At 42.5% G+C, this 18146-nt stretch overlaps 1 protein-coding gene and 1 long non-coding RNA gene across 2 annotated transcripts in view; one reads left to right on the top strand and one right to left on the bottom strand.

Moving 5' to 3' along the window:
* The first annotated feature begins 369 nt into the window (after positions 1-369).
* The window catches only part of LOC146650575 (uncharacterized), a 203910-nt gene continuing 186133 nt past the window's right edge, over positions 370-18146 (top strand). The window contains exon 1 of the long non-coding RNA XR_014907894.1: positions 370-2853. This is a non-coding gene — a long non-coding RNA (uncharacterized LOC146650575). The remainder of the gene's footprint in view (positions 2854-18146) is intronic.
* On the bottom strand, positions 12547-13506 carry LOC146650589 (olfactory receptor 6N2-like). Its single transcript, XM_085383565.1, has one exon. The coding sequence runs from the start codon at positions 13504-13506 to the stop codon at positions 12547-12549; it is 960 nt and encodes a 319-aa protein (XP_085239691.1).

The raw sequence follows: 18146 nt of genomic DNA, 5'->3' as shown, positions 1-18146 counted from the left end.
AAAAAAAAAAAACACTGGTCTGACAAACCAGTGAAGATATGACAAATTTAGTGGTTAGAAAAGTCAAATTGTGACAAGTTTTCTGCCGATTGATAAATATAGGTGATTACTGAATGAAAGAAAATTCCATTTTGAACTTTAAATACAATCTTAAGAATTTTAAAATGTACCTGTGTCGTCCTGTCAGCTTGGTGGGTTATGAGAGGATTATATGGAGAGAAAAAAAAAAAAAAGGGGGAGTGAAGGCTGACACAGGGCCTGGCCCCGGTGTTTCTCCCCTCTCTGACTGATATAGCCAATACAACATCATTAGTTTTGTTTTGTTTTGTTTTTGTTTTGTTTTTGTTTTTTTGTTTTTTTTCTCTTTATGTTTGATTACAGGTAGGGAAGCCGAGGCTGACCTGGACGCCTGCTCTCCCCTCCACCATCGTTGCTCACTCCTCCACCATCTTTGAAGTGACCCTGACCAAATGCTACAGCAGCTGGACCTATAACAACAGCTTGAAAATGTCAACAGTGCTGCAGGAAAACGATATCAGGCTGCGGAGATGGAGAGTGTTAAATCCAAGGCCCGTTTCACTACACGGGGAGATTTCCGTCAGTCTCTCTTCTTAAATGAGAAGATTGAGAAAGGTCCGGCTCCCACCAATGACTTTGACCACCTGCTATAGAGGAACTATCGAGAGCATACTGAGCAGCTGTATCACTGTCTGGTTCGGGAACAGCAACATGCCGGACAGACGAGCTCTACAGAGGGTTATGCGAGCAGCTGAGCGCACCATCCGCTCCGAACACCTTGACCTGCACTCAATCCACAGCAGGCAGTGCCTGATCGGACACACCCCTCTCACACACTCTTCACATTCTTGCCATATGGAAAAAGACAGCTTCAGCGGACAGAGCTGTGACGACACGCCCATTAAGCCCGGAGGAAAAGTGAGGCCGAGCAAAACAATGCTGACCTTAACAACTCTGCATTAAAACTGTGCAGGACAGTGACGGACCAACACTGATGATCGGGCAGCAAAACAGGGCGTGCCACAGACAAAGGAAAACTGAGGACAGGAGGCACCTCAGAATGGAGAAAAACACCAGGAGAAAATAAGCTGAAGGCACAGGGGTCGGGGCTCAGACAGGAGCTGACCTCTGGGAAGAGCCGAACAGCAGAACCACAGAAGGTCCAAGGGAAACATCAATGGACTTTAATCTGATTTCTACGGAAAAGACTCTGAGGTTTCTGCCCTCAATAAGACCTCGAGGCATCAGAGCAGAAACTGAGCATGGCCCAGGAGGAGCTAGCTGAAAATCGAACCCATCAGGCTTGGAGTCCAAGACACCGGACTTGAAATCAGGCCGGAGCATCCTGGAGCTAGATGAGCAGTGTGATTTGTCCGGTCTGCTATGGAGCAAACGTTAGGGGGATGGCTTCCTGTCGCCTCTGCCGTCCTCCGATCGCTCAGCGTCCTGGGCTGCCCAGCTCCGGACTGAACGCTCGGGCCGAGACACCCAAACAACCATGGACTCCATTCCCCTGGAATGGGACCACGACTACGACCTGAGCCGTGGGCTTGAAAGTGCAAGCAGGGATCCCAGAGAGCCTTGAGGCCTGTGTTAAACTAACAGAACAAAGATTGAGGTCTTCCACTGGGGAGGTGGAAGCTGCAGACTCTCCTATACACCTTCTGGATGTCAGCCGTTCCACCTGCAAACAAACGGACAGCAGTCGCACTTCTGCAAGCAACAAACGGACATCCAGACAATTGAGCTGCGTATCAAAACCCTGAAGGAAGACCGAAGCAAAAGGGTCAAGTTAAGGAGGAGCGAAATAAGGAGAAGATGCTGGACACTGGAGAAAAGGACTGCCTCAATTGGGGCCAGAACCAGTATGGACAGAACTCTGAGCAGCAGCACCAATGGATGCAAACAGACTGAAAAGGAGGAGGGCAGGACCCAGGGCACGCTTCAGGCCGTGGTTTACCCAGAACACTACAACAGGAAAGTGATGAACACAAACACCCACACACACACACACACACACACACACACACACACATCTACATGCACCGACTCAGAGTGAAAAGAAACATACATATGAACATATGCACTCGTTGATTGAGGGAGAAATGACACACACACACACACAAATTAAAATGTTGATTCAATGAACTGAGAAGTGATCCACACACACACACGCTGATGCAATGAAGAATGCTTTACTAACAAATGCTGCACACAAACATCCAAATACGGAGTTGGTTACAACAGCAAGAACTGATTGATTATTTATTGCTTAAATGTATTTCATGCCACGCAGAGGGCATTTGTGTAGATTTAGAGGACATGGTCTGAAGCACTTTGATAATGAAAACAATGTCTGTGCGTGATGTCTGTTTATGGCTCAAAGCCTCCACTGAATTGTTTACTGTGCTTCACACAGTCTAACAAGGAGCAGTGGTACAGAGCGAAAATGATGAATGAATGGTGTGAGTTTTATTTCGAAGAGATTATGAAAAGGTTGTGTTGATTCAACTTAGTTGTTTACGTTTTTGCCAAAGTAAAGAGTTGGTGTGTAACTAGTGTCCACTATTGAGTCAAGTAAATCCAACATGTTTTGTTGGTGCAAAAAGGAGTTTTGGTTGATCTTTGGGTTTTGTTTGATACTAGGTTGATTCTATCAGTGAGGTTTGGATTGTTTTCTTTCTCTGAGAGAGAAAAGGATGGTTTTATGCTTGGGCATGTTTGTAATGGGCCCCAGTATCTGTTATTATATGAGTGTTTAATTGGTTACGTCTGTGTTTGCTTTCGTTACAGTGCACTGAGATAAGAACATCTGAGAGGTGTGATCCACCGGTGGTGATATTTTGGTATTTTGTGAGCTCCTGATTTAACAAATCGGCTCCTTAATCCAGGCCTGAGAGAGTGAATTTTAAAGTGCTATAAAATATTCTTACTGAAAACAGTCGAAGTATTTTTCTCCATGATTATAATGGCCTGAGGAGAAATTCACTTGTATGGGACACTGGTCGAATGAAAAGTCCTGATCCTAAAAGGATTGCAGCGAGTCAATCCAGTCCAAGAAAAAGCAATAAATAAGGAATTGTTTCCTTTAAAATGATGACGTCATCTTGCTGGTGAAGGAGCCTCGAATAGGTTGCGCGTGAGACTCCATTATCAGCAATATCTGGTATGAATGTGTGTGGATGTATGCATGTGACTGGACTGTTATGGACTGACGACTAAAAGCTTTAACTGACTTGGTACTGAGACAAAGACGGTACCGACTTTAGGATTAGTAAATGTCCACAGACAGTTCACCCAGCCTGTAAAAGAAGGGTGGATGTTTTGTCTTGCTTTGTTTTGTTTTTGCAAGAGCAGAAGGTTGACAGAGACTGAGGGGGGAGGCTGTAGCTTCACAGGAGTGTGAACTGCGGATTTAACCCTTGGGTTGCCAAGTTGGAGTTACTGATGCTTACATAAAAAATTGTGTTTTAGTAGCTGTGTTTCGATTAGGGTACCATTATAAAATGGTTGGGAATGTTAAATGCTAAAATGAAGAAAAGGTTTGAATTCACTTATGACTGAACATGTTATTAGTATTAATCATAGTGGGTCACTGTAAAGAGTCAAGTAACTTTTATAGAGGAAAGAAAGAAAAAAAAAAGAAAAAACCCTCTACCGAGGCCTATAAATAACAGGGAATGATAGACTTGCCACATGCAAAATAGAGATAATGTAATGATAAATACTGGTCCCCGCCTTTTGGGTGACATCTTGAAATAGTCAGCAATTTAAAAGTAAGATAGAACCGACAGGGGTGGTGCTGCACAAGAACGAGAGTAAGATAAAGTAAAATATTGTGTTTAGCTTTGAGAAGTTTAAATTAAAATGTACCATTACACTCAGAGGATCAATATGAAGTTTGATATATGCTAATTTTGAGTGAAGTACATGACTGGTGACTGTTCTGTCCTGAGCTTTTGTTTTTACAGCACCCGCTTGACCACACCAACAGTTTTTCGCCACCGAAAAGGAGTACTTGTAGAGAATAGAGAATGGGGAGGAAAATCACCAAAACTGGGAAAGGTAAGCCCCAAAGGGGGTGATAACACCATAACTTTCACTTATGGTCAAATTCTTAAAATTTGACCCCGAACTTGAAAAATTCTTCAAATATTTAGAGACAAAGTAGGTTGAAATAAAATATAAGGTTATAAACCACAAAAGGATGAAGCAAATGAATTGATAAGATGGTGAATCGATACGCAGTAAGCTGTCGATAACGTTGATTATGTTTATTCTAGTGAGCAGAGCAGGATTATTATTACTAAAGAATACAAATGAAATAGCAAAAACTAGAAGTGGAAAAACATTTGTGCTAACGGAAATAAAATCAAAATAAGAAAAAAGGAAAATTGACTAAAATTGTAATGAGTGTTTACAAAACTAATTAAAATCAATTGGATTTATAGCAAAATGTGTGTAGCACCATTGTTGTGTGTATGCCCTACGATAGTCAAGTCATTTAAACTTTACATAGTGCACAAGGGGAGTTCATTGATCACTACTGTGAAACTAATAAGATTTAGGAGCTATGTAAGAAACTTACAGGTTCCACTGAAATTTTTATAAGCAGGATATTAAAACTTATTTATATAACAATATCAAAAATGTAGATCAGGGACCAACTTAGAAGTCACTGACACTTGACTAGCTGTAAACCATTGGTTTAGGAATAAGTGATTGCACTGGGCTTTCTATTACACAAAAGTCAACTCATTTATGATATCTGAGGAAGTATTGTGATTTAATTTGGAGACACAAAGGAACATTTGGCACTTCCCACATCTCACATATGTTTACTGTTGCACCCAACCATTCCACAACTGAAATGCCTGTGACTCCTAATTATTTCAGGCAAACGGAGCGAACCATATTCTGTTATAATCCCATCTGATTGGGGCTTTTATTCTTGACGTTTGGAGAGAGCTCTTCATTACTAGTACTAGTCAGGTTTTGTTCACATGTTTGTTCCAGGTCTCTCAGTCAAGAGGAGTTTGAACTCCAAATATGGTGAAGTCTTTTCGCACATTGAGATCACTAATAACTCTTAGCAAAAATGTGATCTTGTAGAAACAATCAGGTGACATGGAGTCAGTTATAAGTGCGACTCTCAGTTTTACTTTATTGGAAAATATTTTTGCATTTTATCCATATTTGTTTTTAACAAAAATCAAAATTCCACATTCTCCTGCATATCAGTTTTGAACCGGATAGGACGACGGATTGTGGCCCTGTGTTTTCCTCCATTACACCTGCCACTGCATCTCGATAATCTTTGTGTTGTTCCTCCTGGGGTGTCACTCTCCCCTATCTGGCTCACATGACTCTTACCTTTTGAAAAATTATGTTTGAATCTCGCTATTCGGTCAAGAATTCTCTATGCCCTTGTTAAAGAGTTGTCTACTAGGAAAAAGTGAAATGAATATAAGTATAAAGTCCCGACGTGCACTACAGTATAAATTAATAGGTTAGGCATGTTCTCCGTGAAATTAAATAAGCTTAAAATAAATAAATAAAAATAATAAAATAAAACTCTGAGTTTAACAAAATGTTTCAAATGAAAATATCAGGTCTATCTCTCTGGCTTTCATAAAATGTAAAAAGGGTGGGAAAAAACAATTGGTAAGACCACCACCCCACACATGTGATATTATTTAAAGGTACAGTTGTCCTCTTTAAGAAACATCAGGACTTAGAAGAGTGGTAAGTAGAGTATGAGAGCTACAAGTGAACACTAAATGTACACTATGGTGTGTTAAAATAAATTAGAGGGCCGTCAGGGGGTTATGAGGGACATTTATAAAGCAAAAATCCCACAAATCTTGAAATGCACTTGAAAAGCTCACACACGAAGGTTAGCTTAGCTGACCTTGAAGAGCTCATCAGGGGGAGCATACTCCCCCCTCCTTGAAGAGCTCCCCCATTCAACCCACATCACCGGAAAACAGCTAACACCAGATAAGGCAGCGTGGTGCAGCCCGAGACAACAGGATTGGAACATCTAAATAATTGTGCGAGCACCTTCAAAAGGTTTGTCGATTGACCAAAATTATGAACACGCAGTGCAGCAGGAGTTAATAGTCTTAATACCCAGGGATAAGCAGGGGAGCATGGCTGATGTGTTGAAACTGGAATTTTGTGACACTTAGTTTTGGCAAAATACAACTAAAATTATAACTGGCACTAATCAACATTAACCTGAAACTGAGGATTTTCGGACAATATAAATTAGACTAAACTAGCAAAGACTTGGTAAACATTGATTACACCTGGTACAAACATCAGGACTGATGACTATTGTAAATCTGGAGTCGAAACTAAAATAAAAAATAAGAACTAATGAAAATAGTAAAACGATTTGAACCCTGGTGTGGAGTTTTGCAACTCTGACCAGGAAGCAATATAAAATGGATTGTTGGAACAGTTGGCGTTAAAGTCTCTTTCGGCACTCCAGTCTACGATGGCATTGAACATCTTTAGCCGTTGAACATCTTTAGGGCGGAAAAGGGTTGGTGTGACCAACGGGTGGTTTGGCTTGTTGTAAGTATATTTTGAGATCAGGTGGCTCTGGATAGACCAGTTACCAGGTCTTGGAAAGAGGACAGACTCATTAAATGAGAAGAAGGAAGTTCCTGGGATTGAAGATCCTCTGGGTGAGTGGTTGATTGAAAACATTCATAAAATAAAAGCTATCTGTTGTTATTGATTGGTAATAGATTGATAATTGGCCACATTTACGGCTGTGTTGACTTGTTGTGGACGTAGTCTGCCTCATGTTTGAGCACTCTGACTAAACAGGTTGAAAATAGACACATTAGATGAGAAGAGTATGCAGCGCCACCCTGTCAGACCCCAGTGACGATGGAGCTCAGTGATGAATCAGGTGAGCTGCATTTATGGCTGTATCATGGCAGAGTTTCCCCTGCTGTGGTCAGTGAAGAAAAATCAGGAGAATGTCAAATTAAGAGAGCCATCTATAAACGTTTATGTGTCGAATGGGACAAAAGGGGGTGTTTTACTGTTGTTTTAATATCAGCATTTTATTGTTGTATGAGACTTATGCAACGAGCATTTATAGAAGCTTTTGACCGTATTCTAACATTTGTGTCCCTGTGATTGTTATAACCTCTGATTAGTCTTTTATTTACAGGTGTTAGGATATTGATTTAATTTTTCTTTGCAGGGGTAATCATGATAATTTATATACATATGGCAGTTTGTTGCTCATTATAGAGTTGCGCTCAAGTTAATAAGGGTCAAAAGCTACAGTCAGCGCGAGGTCTGACTGATCTATGGTGTGGAGTGACTTCGAGCATGGAGGGCTGCACGCGCTTACATAACACTAAGATCATGTTATTCTTTGTGATTTTTATTCAATTATGTCTTTTGCTAGGTATAAGTAGTGGCAGTTAATTAGACGATATTCATTAAAATATTAAAAATACTTGAGTCAGAACATTGCACGCAGATCAACTTAATATTCTGGGTAACGTGGTGCCTGCCTCACCTTTTCTTTTAATGTTCTAGTTCTGTTGATTTGACACATTGGAATGTGTCAAAAAAAAGGGGGGGGGGGGGGGGGGAGTTGGGTTTCAACATCAAACAAGGATTGTTTGAACATTTTTATAACTTGATTTGTGTCTTTAATAACTTAGGAATGGTAAAGCTTAAGCTAATGGTGGCCCGAGAAGTTTACGGTCTTTTGTAGAGAATCAGTGAGAAGCATAAATCATTATTTATTTATCATTATTTCCATCCACTAGAAGGTCAGTAGATAATAACATTAGATTATTAGGGCTAGGAAGGGGGTGTTTTGGTTTTCTGTCTCTTACAGAGAAAGGAACAGACACCAGACGAGGCCACAGAGATACGAGGGTCCTTCGCAGCAGAGACAGATACAGTGACTGCCGAGACACCAACTGGGTCCAAGGGTCATGGCGTTTGGGCTCCAGCTAGTCACTTCAAAAGGATGAATCCCATAAATACAGCAATAACCATGAAGGGGTTGACGGAAATCCGGAAACACCAGACCAACAAGGTTCGAGAGGCTCTTGGGCAAAAGGGGGACGCCTTCCTGTTCTTTTCTGGAGGATACACGGGAGACACAGGACCCGAGGATACACAGATCGTTGTTTGAAATAGGGGCAGAATAATCCCCTGATCTGTGTCACGACTGAAGGGTTGTCTAACCCCTGAGGTTGAAGTAAGAAGAACAGAGGATCACGCAACTGGACGACACTGGTAGCTGCAGCAATAAAATAAAGGTTAAGAGCTCTTCGGACAGAGGTTCTAGTCTACGTCTGAATGGTATAAGGGAACACCAAATAAAGCTGTGGGAGAACAGGGGAGTGTCATCTGGACCTGCTATCCTTGTAGTAATAGTTTGTCTTGCACCTGACTTGCGCAAACACAGAGGTCATCTTACATATGGTTTGCCCGTCAGGGGGACAAAGGACCTCAGGAGTGAGAAGAGATTAACCCGGCCACACTGGGCTACAGGGTGTTTGTGAGCTCATTAGAATAATGATAATTTTATATATATATATATATATATATATATACATACACACACACACCCAGCACGCCCCTGCGGGCAGTTTATCCTTCAAGCTCGGGTCCTCTACCAGAGGCCTGGGAGCTTGAGGGTCCTGCGCAGTATCTTAGCTGTTCCCAGGACTGCGCTCTTCTGGACAGAGATCTCCGATGTTATTCCCGGGATCTGCTGGAGCCACTCGCCTAGCTTGGGAGTCACCGCACCTAGTGCTCCGATTACCACGGGGACCACCGTTACCTTCACCCTCCACATCCTCTCGAGCTCTTCTCTGAGCCCTTGGTATTTCTCCAGCTTCTCGTGTTCCTTCTTCCTGATATTGCTGTCATTCGGAACCGCTACATCGATCACTACGGCCGTCTTCTTCTGTTTGTCTACCACCACTATGTCCGGTTGGTTAGCCACCACCATTTTGTCCGTCTGTATCTGGAAGTCCCACAGGATCTTAGCTCGGTCATTCTCCACCACCCTTGGGGGCATCTCCCATTTTGACCTCGGGACTTCTAGGTTATACTCGGCACAGATGTTCCTGTACACTATGCCGGCCACTTGGTTATGGCGTTCCATGTATGCCTTGCCTGCTAGCATCTTGCACCCTGCTGTTATGTGCTGGATTGTCTCTGGGGCATCTTTACACAGCCTGCACCTGGGGTCTTGCCTGGTGTGATAGACCCCAGCCTCTATGGATCTTGTACTCAGAGCTTGTTCTTGTGCTGCCATGATTAGTGCCTCTGTGCTGTCTTTCAGTCCAGCTTTGTCCAGCCACTGGTAGGATTTCTGGATATCAGCCACCTCCTCTATCTGCCGGTGGTACATACCGTGCAGGGGCCTGTCCTTCCATGATGGTTCCTCGTCTCCCTCCTCTTTCTTGGGTTTCTGCTGCCTGAGGTATTCACTGAGCACTCGGTCAGTTGGGGCCATCTTCCCAATGTATTCTTGGATGTTCCTTGTCTCATCCTGGACTGTGGTGCTGACACTCACCAGTCCCCGGCCCCCTTCCTTCCGCTTAGCGTACAGCCTCAGGGTGCTGGACTTGGGGTGAAACCCTCCATGCATGGTCAGGAGCTTTCTTGTCTTTATGTCAGTGGCTTCTATCTCCTCCTTTGGCCAACTTATTATCCCAGCAGGGTACCTGATCACGGGCAGGGCGTATGTGTTGATGGCCCGGATCTTGTTCTTACCATTCAGCTGACTCCTCAGGACTTGCCTGACCCTCTGCAGGTACTTGGTGGTTGCAGCCTTTCTAGCGGCCTCTTCATGGTTCCCATTTGCCTGCGGGATCCCCAGGTACTTGTAACTGTCCTCTATGTCTGCAATGTTGCCTTCTGGTAGTTCAATCCCCTCAGTTCTGACTACCTTCCCTCTCTTTGTTACCATCCGACTACACTTCTCCAGTCCGAACGACATTCCAATGTCATTGCTGTATAGCCTGGTAGTGTGGATCAGTGAATCGATATCTCGTTCACTCTTGGCATACAGCTTGATGTCATCCATGTACAGGAGGTGGCTGACAACTGTTCCGTTCCGTAGTCGGTATCCGTAGCCAGTCTTGTTAATGATCTCACTGAGGGGGTTCAGGCCTATGCAGAACAGCAGTGGGGACAGAGCATCTCCTTGGTAGATCCCGCACTTGATGGTAACTTGTGCTATGGGCTTGGAGTTGGCCTCTAGTGTTGTACGCCACATCCCCATTGAGTTCCTGATGAAGGCTCTTAGGGTCCCATTGATCTTGTACAATTCTAGGCATTCCAGTATCCAGCTGTGGGGCATTGAGTCATAGGCCTTCTTGTAATCAATCCAGGCAGTGCACAGGTTGGTCAGTCTGGTCTTGCAGTCTCGGCTGATTGTTCTGTCTACCAGTAGCTGGTGTTTTGCACCTCTGGTATTCTTGCCAATTCCTTTCTGTGTCCCGCTCATGTGTTGACCCATGTGCCTGTTCATCTTAGCCGATATGATGCCTGACAGGAGCTTCCATGTAGTACTGAGGCAGGTTATTGGTCGGTAGTTGGAGGGGACCGCTCCCTTCTTGGGGTCCTTGGGGATCAGGACCGTCCGACCTTCGGTTAGCCATTCCGGGTGTCTCTCGTTAACTAGCAGCTGGTTCATTTGTGCTGCCAGACGCTCGTGGAGTGCAGTCAGCTTCTTCAGCCAGTAGGCGTGAACCATGTCGGGCCCTGGTGCTGTCCAACTCTTCATACTGGAGACCCTTTCTTGGATATCTGCCACTGTGATGGTTACTGGACCCTGTTCAGGGAGGTCGCTGTGGTCTGCCCTCAGATCCACTAGCCACTGAGCATTGCCGTTATGGGTTGCATCCTTCTCCCATATGCTCTTCCAGTATTGCTCCGTCTCCAGCCTTGGTGGTGCTGTTCTCTTATTGTTCCCTTGCCACTGAGAGTACACCTTTGCTGGTTCTGTGGAGAACAGCTGGTTTATTCTCCTGCCTTCTATCTCTCTGGTGTACCTCCTCAAGCGGCTGGCCAAGGCTGTGAGTCTTTGCTTGGCAGTTTCCAAGGCCTCAGGTATGGACAGCTTGCTGTATTTCTTAGGCACCTTATTTGTCGCACCTTTCTGCAACTCTGTTAGTTGGCTAACCTCCCTCCGTGCTACTTTGATCTTGCCCTCTAGCCTCCTTCTCCATGGAGGGTACTGCCCCTTGTGGCTGTTCAACTTGTAGCCAAGCATCTCACTGATCACTGCTGCCGTATTGTAGATCAGCTTGTTAGTGTCGGTAATCGTGGTTGTAGGTATTGCCCGTAGTGCTGCATTAACATCATCTAGCAGACCTTCTGAGGGTACTTCACGTAATCTTGGTAACCGGCTACGGGGGATCCAGGTTTCAAGCTTGGCCATGATCCTATTTTTCAGGTCAGTTCCTCTCGCACTCAACGATCCTTCTCCTATCGCACTTGGGGCTATGTACCCAATCTCGGGTGGGGGTGATGATATCTCCCCCCTGACCTGGCGTCCTGACTCCTCCTTGCCGTAGCATTTGTGTTGTACCTCGTCAATCTCTAGCTGTGAGAGCAGTCCCTTCTTTCGAATGTTGGAACACTGAGCTACTAGTTGTTTCGCTGTCATTGTGGATGTTGGGTATCGAAGAATCCATAGGTCCCTCATCCTATTCATGTAGCCCCTTCCGCCGGGGTTACTTGCGTAGTAGCATTCCAACAACGCCCTGTTTTCGTCCCTTGCCCACCGATGCCTTCTTGTTCCAGTAGCCCACTTTTCGTCAGGGTGCCCTGGTTCCTCAACACCTGACGCGGACCTTGTTGATCCGGGCGACGTCCGAGCCGGCATGCCTTCATATTTATCTGTCTCGCTCATGTCTGCGGTAGGCTTGCTTAGCATAGGGGGTCTAGCCTTAGGACCCTTACTGGATACAGACGCCCCAGGCAGGAATCCAACTTGCGATCCTCTGTTCCAAAGGCGTGTAGTCTAACCACTACGCTATCCAGCTGGTTTTATATATATATATATATATATATATATATATATATATATATATATATATATATATATATATATATATATATATATATATATATATATATATATAACTGAGAAAACAGAAGACACTGTGATGAATATTCACATGCTTGTCAGCATCAAAGAGAGACTTCTACTAATTGATTCATTCTACTAAATTATTTTTATGTGAATATACAATAGTAAATAATAATCTATGACAATATAGAAGGGGAAATGTGAAATGCAGGCATATGAGATGTTTAGAATTTAAACATTACCAGAAACAGTTTAAGAAATTGTTTGTCTTTGTTTTATGACCATTATGTTGTCATCAATAGAAGAACAGAAATGAACATTTACATAAATGTCATGACATTTCTATAAATTTGATCTCTTTTCCTCTGTCTAGTATGTAAAATCGGAGAAAAGGTACTCCATTGTCTAGTTTGCATTACAATTTAAAATTATATGCCATACATTTGATAATAGGGCAGTAATACCAGTGTTATTAAACTTGACAACAATATTTTGATATGTTTGAAAATTTCATTCATTTTGAGTCCATATATGATTGGATTTAAAAGAGGATGGAATACAATTGACTGAAACGTCAATGTCAAACGAAGAGTTTTGGATAGATCAGAATCCAGTCGAACTATAATTATATCAAAGAAAATAAAACAGGAAAAGTTGGTTAACACCAGCAGGTGGGGTAAACATGTCTTTACAGCTTTTTTCCTCACTTCTCTACAACAATGGTAAGATATTCTAACAATCCTGATGTATGTAAAAAGTATGAAAAGCAAAGGTAGAAGGGCAATTCTTATAAACATGACCACACCATATATAGATATTGCGACCGAGGGCACACACTGAAGCTTGTAAAGTGAATTATTACAAAAAATTCCTGTCAGAGAAAAGCTACAGAGTTTGACATTCGAATACAACACACCCATCACTGAGGTTTCAAAAGCAGGTATAAGCCAAGCTAAAATCAGACATACATAAATAGTTATTCTATTCATAATAACTGGATATTGCAGGGGTTTACATATAGACACATACCTGTCATATGCCATTGCTGCCAACAGTAAAAATTCTGAACCAACCGAGGTGTAATATGATAAACCTTGGAAAAGACAGAGTGGATATGATATCATCTGTTTTTCAGACAAAACATCAGATAAGAGCTTTGGATAGATAATCATGCTGTAAAGAACAGAGTTGATTAACAAAGCTGCAATAAAAATGTACATTGGCTCGTGAAGGTTTTTGTGAGTCCAGATAAGGAAAACTATAGTGGAATTAAAGCAGAGTATCAGAATATAAAGTGTAAATATGATCACAAAATAAAGATACCTGTATTTGTGCAATTCTGCAAACCCACCTAGAGTTAACAATGTTACATTTAATTCAACATCCATTCAATTAACAAAAATGTTATTTACTATACAACTAGATGACATAAATGGTATTCATTAAAAAACAAATGAAAAGACAAGTCTTAATGTATTTGTTACAACCCACTCTGTTAGGCGTCAGGGGAGGAGTAACATAAACAAGCCCCCCACACAAACTGAGTCAAGTAAAAAGTTTTAATTTCAAACTTTAAACAGAAAACCGACAGGGCTGTTCAACAGACCACTGGGCATATAATTATTACATAAAGAACAAGCGAAACAGTCACGCGTAAAAGCTAAGGGTTAACTAAAGCAGGCTGGCAGCACACAAAATAAAAGCTAAGGGTAACTAAGGCAAGCCAGCATCACAAAACTCTAATGAAACTAAGTTCAGCTGTATATCAGGTTTAAACAAAGAGCAACACAGCAAAGAGGTTTAACAAACAAGACTCACATGCAGAGCAGACGAGAAGGACACTGCATATTCACTTCAGAGCAGCAGTTCCCCCTAGTGTGAAGGATCTTCAGCCTTTTATACTCCCAGGTGCAGACAATCAGCCAGTCAATTGGTCATGGAGTGGTCATGGGATCTCCAGGCAGCCAATCGTCCGCGAGGTCTGGCACACTGTGATCTGCATAAAAGAAGGCTGGCACAGGACTCCCAGCAGCCAGTCATCCACGAGTCCTGGCACACTTAGATTTGCATAAGCACAAAAGGGTAGTCTCACTCTCTCCAAGGCCCAGGGCCGTAACACCACTCCCCTTAAAATACAAGACTACGTTTTGTATATACAGATTTCAATATTCATGACAGACAACAAAACAAGTCATACTCACAACCGGGAGAGGCCATCAGCTAGTACATTTTCTGATCCTTTTATATGCCAAATCTCCAAATTGTACTCTTGCAGCAGCAAGCATCGCCAAATAAACAGGGGTACTCATGGACCAAATTAGCCATGTCTTCTTGTTGCTCGGAATGATTTTAACACTTCAGAGTAAGGCAAGCGGGGCTTAGAACCACTGGAGTCATTCAGTTTTAAACCATCAGCCTCGTCTGTGCTTTCTACCTCTGAGTGACTGAAGACGGCCACAGGAGCACAGCTCCCAGTGGGTTTTGGTTAGGGTCGGGAGTGGTATAACTTTAACATGATTATATGGCAAACACAGGTTTTGCGTCTTCGATTCGGCGTGCTGATTATGTAATCAGTTTCTCCTACTTGTTCGTGTACCTCATAAGGCCCCTCATACTCAGCAGAAAGAGATGATCCGGGGACAGGGAAGAGGACAAGTACTTCATCTCCTGTCTGGAATTGTCGTTTGACAGCAGCCTTATCATAAGCGTGTTTCATTTTTCCTTGTGAAACAGTGAGGTGCTGCTTAGCCAGAGCATTAGCCTGACTCAAACGCTCACAGAAATCCTGCACATACTTGGTCACTCCCACTCTAGGGCTCCCTTCCTGGATCAAATTTCTCTTTCATTGATTTAAGCGGGCCACGAGGCGTGTGGCCAAACACTAGTTCAGAGGGACTGAACCCGAGTGACTCTTGGACAGCTTCGCGAGCAGCAAACAACACAAAGGGAATCCCTTCATCCCAATCCACTTTGGCCTCTAAGCAATACTTGCGGAGCATGGCTTTTAAGGTTTGATGCCACCGCTCTAAAGCTCCTTGGGATTCTGGGTGATAGGCAGAAGACACAACCTGTTTGATTTGTAGGTTTTTAGCTACTTGCTTGAATAATTTAGATTGAAAGTTAGAACCTTGATCTTTTATGACAACTTTAGGCAGTCCGAATGTAGAAAAAACTTAGTAAGGGCTCTCACAACAGACCTTGCCGTAATTTGTGCAGTGGAATAGCCTCAGGGAAACGTGTAGCAGCACACATAATGGTGAGTAAATATTGGTTTCCTGACGTTGTTCTTGGTAGTGGACCTACTTAGTCTACTATGACGTGATCAAATGGTTGATCGACTACTTGGATGGGACATAATGGTGCAGGGGGTATAACCTGATTTGGTTTACCCTCAAGTTGACACATATGGCAACTACGGCAGAAAGCAGCCACATCACGTTTCATGCCAGGCCAGAAGAAGTGTTTTAATAGTAACTGATACGTTATTTTGATGCCTAAATGTCCTGACCACTGGCTTTCACGAGCAAGCGCCAGGATCTTTGACCGATACAGCGTGGGTATGACAATCTGCTTAACCTTACTCCAGTCCACACTCCTAGCACCCAATGGAAACCATTGACGTATTAGCACAGCTTGTTCTATGAAAAAGGCTTGTTGCTCATTCTTAGCTTGCTCAGCACTTACCACATGCTTAATAACAGAAAATTCTTCAAGGAACATATTAATAATTTTGGAAGAGTTGGATTGCCTACCAGGCCTATTTGAGGATCAATCCAGCGGCCCGAGCCAACAATTAAAATCGCCACTAAGAACTAAATAGTGGGAAGACAAGTCAGGAATTTTAGTGAAAAAAGTGCAAAAAAAATTTTGATCGTCCCAATTGGGAGCATAGATGTTGGCAAAAATGAATTTAGTGTTCAAAATACGACAAATATGATTTGTGTATTAAAATAGCAGCTCCACGAGCTTTGGATTTAAATGTAGAGTAGAGCTGGGCGATATAAGATTTTTTCATATCACGATATGTTTTTTTCATTTCAGGCGATAACGATATCTATCACGATATAAGCCAAATAACTATATTTGTAAGATTTAAATGTGCCGTTGCTCACAAGTAAAATGTGAAATAATCAGCAGCTTGTTTTTATTTAAATATTTATTTCCCATAATAAGTTCATCCATTAAGCATTTACAAATGGATGGAATGGATGAATGATGCGAATGGATGGATGAAGTTCAACAGGGTAGATGTACTTAAGGAACATGAGACTTTTTCAGATAAATAAAGGCAAATATTGCAAACTACACAAAAGGCAGCCGCTAAAGCGTTTAAGTTTCAAAATAGAACAAACGAAACAGACTACTAAATTGTCAATTCCACTTAGAAACAAAATATTAATTCTAAAAATAAATCTTAGTTTGTTTTACAGAAGAACAGACAAAACTAACTTTTGTCAATATCAAATAAACTGAGAACTAAAAGGAAATTCTCAATCTCTCCTTGTTGTATAGCTTAGCTTTTCAAACAGTTTTAACAGTTACTTTAGTCTGACAAAAGCCGAATGACGAATTAGCGCTTCCAGTCAGAGACTGAGGCTACGTCCACACGTACACGGGTATTTTTGAAATCGGAGATTTTCCGTTTTCGTTTTAAAAAATAATCCCGTCCACACATAAAGGCAGAAATGAAGGAAAACGCTGCTATGAACATGCCAAAGCAGCAGGTGGAGCTAGATTCCTAACCGTGCAGAAATGTTGGCCAATCAGAAGTCTAGAAGCCTCGGTGGGAAAAAGTAAACAAAGCTGGGGCATAGAAGCAGAACCGAGTCGTATGTGTGGAGGGACAGTAACTGTGTGTATATGTAAGCATTTAAACACTGCAGAGAGGAGAATTAACAGTAACAGTATTGTAGAAATTCATTTCACCGAAACAATAACGTGGCGCACAGTGTGACGCATGCACCAGTTTATTGTATTTCCAGACTTGCTTCCGGCACAATTTACAGTGCACGCTACTCTGTTTTTTGTCAGACTTGAAATAGCCGAAATACCTTCACACTACGGAACTTCTCTGGCTCTTCCGTTCGACAATCTCTCCGGCATTGGAACCATCATCTGATTTCTCTTCGGTAACCTTCGGTCACGCTCGGTTGATTTTTCTAGTCGGCACACTCATTTCCTCCATTACCCGGGCGGTACGGTGGCTGGCTGCTTCCCAAACAAATACACATGTGCGCCTTGGCACTTGTGCTGTACGTAACAAGTCACGCGACGTGACGCTGCGGCTGTGATTGGTTCGGCTCTGCGCTACTTAATTTGGATTGGCTGACCTTTTTTTTTTTTTTTTTTTTTTTTTTTAAGAGGACAAGAGCGGCGAGGTCTATCGCGATAGTTTAATTTCTCTATCGAGTAAAAGTTATATCGCGATACATATCGTTATCATTCTATCGCCCAGCTCTAATGTAGAGTGATAGAGTTGGCCCACCCACCCCTTACGAAGTCTAAAATGATCTGAAATTTTTAGGTGTGTTTCTTGTAAAAACACAACCTGGGCGCCCAAGAATTGCGAATGATGGAGGACCTTACTCCTTTTAATAGGTTGGTTCAGACCTTTATAATTCCAGCTACAGAACTTAAACGAGTGACCTGCTTGTTGATTATTAATATTTAATTGCGATACCATATTAGAACATAGATTGAAAAAAACAAAAGCTGACCAATGAAAAACACAGGAAAAACAAAGTCAGCGTACAGAACAGTACAACATAAAAAACAAAGAACACCCAAACTTCCCCCTAAATGCTGAAGCATCTTCCCAAACAAGATGCACACACCCCCCACCAAACACACCCCTGAGCACTTCCTCCCAACTATTCGAAGTCCCAGTTGAGTTCAAGCTCCATGCAATACAAGACAGAGACAAATCAACGATTGAATTAAAACATATTAGAACAAGACACATCCTATAAATCAAGCTCACCTCAAATAAGCATAAGTATGTTACTTAAAAAAACTACAATAAGATACA

Source organism: Rhamphochromis longiceps, linkage group LG16 (assembly GCF_057381845.1).
Source record: "Rhamphochromis longiceps isolate RC_006_pf linkage group LG16, R_longiceps_female_GT1.1, whole genome shotgun sequence".
Taxonomy (NCBI): Eukaryota; Metazoa; Chordata; class Actinopteri; order Cichliformes; family Cichlidae; genus Rhamphochromis; species Rhamphochromis longiceps.
Note: the sequence above shows the minus strand (reverse complement) of the source record. Positions and strands in the feature narration are given on the sequence as shown.

Bases quoted from the DNA above. Each gene is read 5' to 3' on its own strand.
- LOC146650589 (XM_085383565.1), bottom strand. From the start codon at position 13,506: ATGGATGTTGAATTAAATGTAACATTGTTAACTCTAGGTGGGTTTGCA.